The following is a 7651-nucleotide window of genomic DNA, read 5'->3' on the forward strand; positions in this document are numbered from 1 at the left end:
TTATTTAGAAAAAAATTTCGAATAAAATATGATTTTCCAATGTTTAGAAAATTGGCAGCAGCAGTGGCAGCGAGTTGTGGCTAAGAAGCACAAACATTGCTATTGCACAATGGGTTTAAATAATAAAGAAACAAATTTAACAGTTCAAGAGATATGTTTACTAGTCTATAGACTAATCTATTAACTAGTCTGTGACTTACATACCGACTAGTGGACTAGTCCATGAACAAATCTATTGACTAACCTGTGGACTAGTACATTAATAAGTCTATGGACTAACCAATTGTATACTTTATAATCGATGACGGTATACCAGCCCACTAGTACATTAATAAGTCTATGGACTAACCAATTGTATACTTTATAATCGATGACGGTATACCAGCCCGCTGATTAGTCTGTGGACTAATCTATGGACAAGTCTATAAACTTGCTTACCGACTAGTCTATGGACTTGTCTACCGACTACTTTATAAACTAGTCAGTGGACTAGTCGCTATACGATCGGAGGTCGTGGGTTCGATTCCCACCAGAGACACTAGTAAAGAAGCGCCTGAAGGTCCCGGTTTATTTCTTCGGATTTGATGTAACACACATTCTCCTTTTAAACTAACTTGCTAACTAAAATTGACTTACATATCTATTGAATAATCTGTGAACGAGCCCATTAACTGATTTATAGACTCCTTGCATATATCTGGTACGAACATTATTTAATGGATTAAGAATTTTGAATCCATTTGGTGATGCTTAATCAGATTCGTGGGGCAATAGTTGCCTTAATTTAGAAAGTAAAAAATCTCCCCCCTAAAATGTTGGTACCTCAACCCATTGTGTATTCATACGTGTTTGTGTCTCTTTGCACCCTTTATAATTGGTTCAAAATGCATGAATGTGTAATTGTAGACTGCTTAAAGATTGTTATAAAAATTCTGCTGCTAAGCTCTTTTTAGCCAATGCTAACTGAGCCAACATGTTGTTGTTATGCCTACTATGTTCGGGTTCTTGTCTAGACTAATTTATTGAAGGCAACAGCAACAACTACATAAAGAAAATAAATTAGCAAAGAGTAAAACGTCACAGCGGAAAACTCATACATCATGATAGACAGGTCTGCATGTGTGCATGCCAATGAGAATATGGGTGATTCCATAGAAGACTTTATTTAAAAAAAAAAACTTAACATTTCTCTAACGAATCAAAAAAGTAAAAAACATTTAATATAAAGCTGTAAATTAATAATTTCATATTAAATTTATCATATGCATTTTTGTATATGAAAGCTGTATATTGTGAAAACGCAGTGTTTTATCTTTAAACAACAAGGTTCGTTTTTTCCAAAACTTTAGTTTTTAATATCTTTACTCTAAGATTAAACTCTTCATATTTGCAAATACCCCCTTATATCTGTTCATATCAATTATCCTAATAAGCGTATTCATTATCTTTTGTAAAATGCTTTCAACAACTTTTCATTGCCATTTATTGTTATTTCATTGCAATGAACTTGTTAATTAAATTTCTTCATTTATTATTTATTTTTTTACTAAAATTTCAATTTGTTGGTGTCAGTTTATTTTAATAAATTTCTTTTTCATTACATTGTTGCAGAGTACAATACATCTGTATACAAACTCGCTTACAAATTATTCATTAAAATTCAAAAATGTTATTGCACACATCATTAGATAGTTTTACACTTAAAATTGCTTTTAATTGCAAGGTATTTTGTTAATAAAGATGGTTGGTTAAATTTTTAAGAAGAAAATTGTATTTTTTAGTGGAAAACAATAAATTCTTACACTTAGGGAGAATGGAGAGAAATTTGATATTATTATTGAACTAACTAACTAACTAACTAACTACTAACTAACTAACTAACTAACTAACTAACTAACTAACTAACTAACTAACTAACTAACTAACTAACTAACTAACTACTAACTAACTACTAACTAACTAACTAACTAACTAACTAACTACTAACTAACTAACTAACTAACTAACTAACTAACTAACTAACTAACTAACTAACTAACTAACTAACTACTAACTAACTACTACTAACTAACTAACTAACTAACTAACTAACTAACTAACTAACTAACTAACTAACTAACTAACTAACTAACTACTAACTAACTAACTAACTACTAACTAACTACTAACTAACTAACTAACTAACTAACTACTAACTAACTAACTAACTACTAACTAACTAACTAACTAACTAACTAACTAACTACTAACTAACTAACTACTAACTAACTAACTAACTAACTAACTAACTAACTAACTAACTAACTAACTAACTAACTAACTACTAACTAACTAACTAACTAACTAACTAACTACTAACTAACTAACTAACTAACTAACTAACTAACTACTAACTAACTAACTAACTAACTAACTAACTACTAACTAACTACTACTAACTAACTAACTAACTAACTAACTAACTAACTAACTAACTAACTAACTAACTAACTAACTAACTAACTAACTACTAACTAACTAACTAACTAACTAACTAACTAACTAACTAACTAACTAACTACTAACTAACTAACTAACTAACTAACTAACTAACTAACTAACTAACTAACTAACTAACTAACTAACTAACTAACTAACTAACTAACTAACTAACTAACTACCTAACTAACTAACTAACTAACTAACTAACTAACTAACTAACTAACTAACTAACTAACTAACTAACTAACTAACTAACTAACTAACTAACTAACTAACTAACTAACTACTAACTAACTAACTAACTAACTAACTAACTAACTAACTAACTAACTAACTACTAACTAACTAACTAACTAACTAACTAACTAACTAACTAACTAACTAACTAACTAACTAACTAACTAACTAACTAACTAACTAACTAACTAACTAACTAACTAACTAACTAACTAACTAACTAACTAACTAACTAACTAACTAACTAACTAACTAACTAACTAACTAACTAACTAACTAACTAACTAACTAACTAAACTAACTAACTACTAACTAACTAACTAACTAACTAACTAACTAACTAACTAACTAACTAACTAACTAACTAACTAACTAACTAACTAACTAACTAACTAACTAACTACTAACTAACTAACTAACTAACTAACTAACTAACTAACTACTAACTAACTAACTAACTAACTAACTAACTAACTAACTAACTAACTAACTAACTAACTACTAACTAACTAACTAACTAACTAACTAACTAACTAACTAACTACTAACTAACTAACTAACTAACTAACTAACTAACTAACTAACTAACTAACTAACTAACTAACTACTAACTAACTAACTAACTAACTAACTAACTAACTAACTAACTAACTAACTAACTAACTAACTAACTAACTAACTACTAACTAACTAACTAACTAACTAACTAACTAACTAACTAACTAACTAACTTAACTAACTAACTAACTACTAACTAACTACTAACTAACTAACTAACTAACTAACTAACTAACTAACTAACTAACTAACTAACTACTACTAACTAACTAACTAACTAACTAACTAACTAACTAACTAACTAACTAACTAACTAACTAACTAACTAACTAACTAACTAACTAACTAACTAACTAACTAACTAACTAACTAACTAACTAACTAACTAGCTAGCTAGCTAGCTAGCTAGATACCTACATATCCAATAGAAAACTGTTCTCTTTAACAAAAAAAAAATATATCAGAAACACTTTTTGCATACTAAGTGAACGAACGGTAATCAATTACAAAAAATTAATTTCTTATTGATATTGAAAATTTAAAACCTTGTCGAAATGCTATCACTTTGTTCAATTTACAATAATAATGTCTAAATAGTTCTTATTTAAATATCATTAACTTTGTTTATGTTTAATTCATTCATAGAAAAATATTGGCACTTAACCAATTTTTTGAAAAATATATCACATGCTATAAATTTTATCTGCAGAAAGCTTTTCATAACAAAGCTTTTCTTCTCTTTTTTTAACAAATTGATGCTCTTAACATTGTCATTTTTGCAATAAATTTGCTTTATATTTATTTGATGACGGATTCATCAAATTTAAATAGAAAATTTATACATTTTTTTGCCACGCGCCCTTGCAGTCACGTTTACTTGTAGATTTGATGAAATATGTGAATGAAATTTATTTGATAATTTAGATTATAATTGTTTAAATTTACTTTTACTTTATGTGCATCTATTTATTAAAAATATACCCGATACTTTAAGTTTATCATAGTTTATGAAGTCTTTCTTTATATACATTTACATACATAGTTATAAGGGTATTTCCCTTATAAGTCTTCCCTTATAAGTCTTATATTTTTTTAATATCGTTTAACCTTATATAACTGAACATTTCTGTATAAAATGAGAGAATGATATAATAATGATTAGTAATATATAGGATCAACATTTCCTTTACTACATCAAAATATAAAGTATCAACTGTTTCCTCTGTTGCCTCAAATAGTCTTAAAATGTCTAAAGGCCGATTATAACGTTAGACAGACAGATGCATTGACAAGCAACAACACCTTCTCGGCAAGTGGCATGAAATTTCATAAAGTGTTTTCTATATTTTGTGCTTCGTGATTTTATTCTAAATTCACGAGTTATTTTTAAAATATTTGAATTTTATTTCAAAATTTTTTTTTTAATTTATTTAAATGAAAATGTGTGTCTGTGTTGTTTTTTCTTAAATAATGCAGATGGAAGTGAAGATGTGCATGTTAGCAGGTTGTATATACAAATTGAAAAAGATTTTTAATAATTTTCTTTTTTAAGATTTAAAAAAAAAATGTTACAGAATTCATCATTAATGAAAAGTGTAAAAATGAAAAATTACAGTGCATTTTCTTTTTGAAATTTTATGGTATTCAATTAATTTTAATTACATTTAGAGGCGTTTGAATCGTGTCAGTGAAGGTGAATTTTTAATTAATGTAATGTGAAATTTTTAAATATAAATTTAAATCGTCAGTATCTAATTGCAAAATATTGTTAAGATCATTTCAAAGATCTTTCTTATCTAGAACCAAGTTTTTTGTAAAGTTAGATTCGTTAAACAAATCAAGAGTTTTTCTATGGAAAAGTTGTGATCTTGGCAAAGATCGTTTCCATATTGTAGATCTGATCTTGAAGAAAATAACAAAGTTGTGATCTTTATATTTCTATAGAAAATTTGTGACCTTCAAAAGATTTTTTTTGGTAGTTGTTATCTTGGCAAAGATCCTTTCTATATTGGAGTTCTTATCTTGATGAAAAATATAATATTGATAATCTTGACGAAGAACTTTTCTACAGAAAAGTTGGGTTCTTCAAAAAAAAAAAAACATTTCTGTAGAAAAGTTATGGTCTAAACAAAGCATTTTTCTATAGAAATGTTGTGATTTGGACAAATATTTTTTCTGAGGAAATGTTGTGATCTTGTCAATGAACTTTTCTATAGAACATTTGTGATCTTGTGAACTTAGTAATGAACTATTATTTAAAAAATTTGATTTTGAAAAATAAAAAGATGTGTTCTTGACAAAAAACTTTTCTATAGAAAAGATGTGATCTTGGCTAAGTCTTTTTCTATATGTTGTGATCTTGCCAATGATCTTTTCTATAGAAAATTTGTGATCTTGTTACTGCATTTTTCTACCAAAAAGTTGTGATCTAGAAAATTAACGTCTGCATAAAAAAGTTATGGTCAAAATAAAGAACTTTTCTATGGAAAAATTTTGATCTTGTCTAAAAAGTTTCTATAGAAGTGTTGTGTTGCCAATGAACTTTTCTATAGAAAATGTGTGATGTAGACAATGATCGTCTGTAAGAAAAAATCTCTAAACATCTGTATAAGAGTTATGGTCTAAACAAAGAACTCTTCTATAGAAAAGTAGTGATCTTGGAAAAGATTTTTTCTGTAGAAATATGTTATGATCTTGCCAATAAATTTTTCTATAAAAAATTTGTAACCTTGCAACTGAATTTTTTCTTTTCGGAAAACACTCATTGAGTCCAATTCCATTTAGTTCCGAAAATTTTGTAATCTTTCTTAATTTATTGCCTTAACACTCACCGTTGGATCGCAACACCTTTCACAAGAGCAAATAAATTGTTTTGTCATGGCCAAGAAAACCCTTCTAGCCAATGTACTCCACAGTAACTTAGCATAAGCCATAACAATTTCCTCACCCTTAGCTATGGGTCGAGCAGCTGTTAACACAATAGTTTCACCATCTTCAAAATGATGATTTGCATTCGGTGTACACTTGTGGTTTAGTAGACCGGCCAAAGGAAACAAAGCACGTACCAATACCTCATGGCCACCCACACAACTGCGGCCTTCAAATGCATTTGTATTATAAGCACAAATAGTACGATAGAAATAATCCAACATATCTGATTCCTTGGGAAAATATTCAAAACAATTGGAGGCATTTAAAACCTCTTTCATATAATATTTATCGGCGTTAGCTTGCAGGGCATAGAGTAATTTACGCTGTAATTCATTTAAACGGAAACAACGTATTATGGAAACTATACGCAAAGCATGACGATTGATTTTGGTAGTATCTTTAGGTTTCCATTTGCGAAATAACAAACACTCCATGGCATGTCTATCGGAGGTTATGCATTTATCACATACCGGCATTGTGCAACCATTTTTACACATTATTTCCTCATCACTGCCCTCGAGAAGACAATAACACACACAGCAGGTATTTAAAGTGGAGGACATATTGGCTGTAGGTCCCGCCAGTATGGCATGTTCACGCAAAATAACTTCACCCACGGCTATATCCCTGGTGGCAAATATACCTCTGCCAGATATGGGCGAATCCAAAACTTGCCATGCCGGATCTTTTTCTAAAAGTTCACCTAAATGCACATTTATCAATTCGGCCAATTCCTGCGTGGAAACACTTATAGACATGGACATTTTGATATTTATTGTTATTATTTTTTAATTTATTGGAATTTTATTTAAAATGCTTTGCGTAACAGTTATTTTTATATATATTTTTTTTCTTATTGTATTAAGCTTTTTTCCTTATACTCTAGTACACACGATCTTTAACTTGAACACATTTTTTCCCGACTACCGATACCGTTTAAATTCTATTGCCAACTAAAAAAACTATCACGACACATTACAAAAAAGTTAAAATTTCCTAAGAAAATCAAAATCACAACACAAATGATCTCTCGCTACTATGCTCGGCTAATAAAATAGATTCAACTCAACCAATTTTTATCGGCCAAAATAAACAGAAAAAAATACACAATAACAAAATCAAAGCAGATAAAACTAAATTCATTAAATTGTGTGGAAAAATAAAATATTTGGAAATAGTGGGAGGTAGTATTTGTTTAACATTTCGAGAAAATAAATGCACTCAAAAATAGTTTTTGATTTTAGAAAAAATTTGAATGAAAACTTTTTTTCTTTAAAACAATTTGATTAACCCATTAAGGAACTGTTAAGGGAAAATGCGGTAGCAAAGTTTTAGCAAAAGTTGTAAAAAAGAAGGTTTGTGATCTTGTGCACAAAACTTTTCTATAGAAAAGCTTGTGATCTTGTGCACAGAACTTTTCTATAGAACAGTTTGTTATCTTGTG

The 7651-nt window shown here is 28.6% G+C and overlaps 1 protein-coding gene across 1 annotated transcript; it reads right to left on the reverse strand.

Annotated features, from left to right (window-relative positions):
* Nucleotides 1-6083: 6083 nt before the first annotated feature.
* Nucleotides 6084-7209, reverse strand: LOC119607086 (SET domain-containing protein SmydA-8-like). Its single transcript, XM_037960854.1, has one exon. The coding sequence runs from the start codon at nt 6969-6971 to the stop codon at nt 6084-6086; it is 888 nt and encodes a 295-aa protein (XP_037816782.1). The 5' UTR covers nt 6972-7209.
* Nucleotides 7210-7651: the final 442 nt, after the last annotated feature.

Source organism: Lucilia sericata, unplaced genomic scaffold (genome assembly GCF_015586225.1).
Source record: "Lucilia sericata isolate MDLA Ls3-8-SP2 unplaced genomic scaffold, ASM1558622v1 Contig000655F_arrow, whole genome shotgun sequence".
In the NCBI taxonomy this organism is placed as follows: Eukaryota; Metazoa; Arthropoda; class Insecta; order Diptera; family Calliphoridae; genus Lucilia; species Lucilia sericata.

What these genes read in the sequence shown, in the direction of transcription:
- LOC119607086 (XM_037960854.1), bottom strand. Translation starts at nt 6,971, where the DNA reads ATGTCCATGTCTATAAGTGTTTCCACGCAGGAATTGGCCGAATTGATA.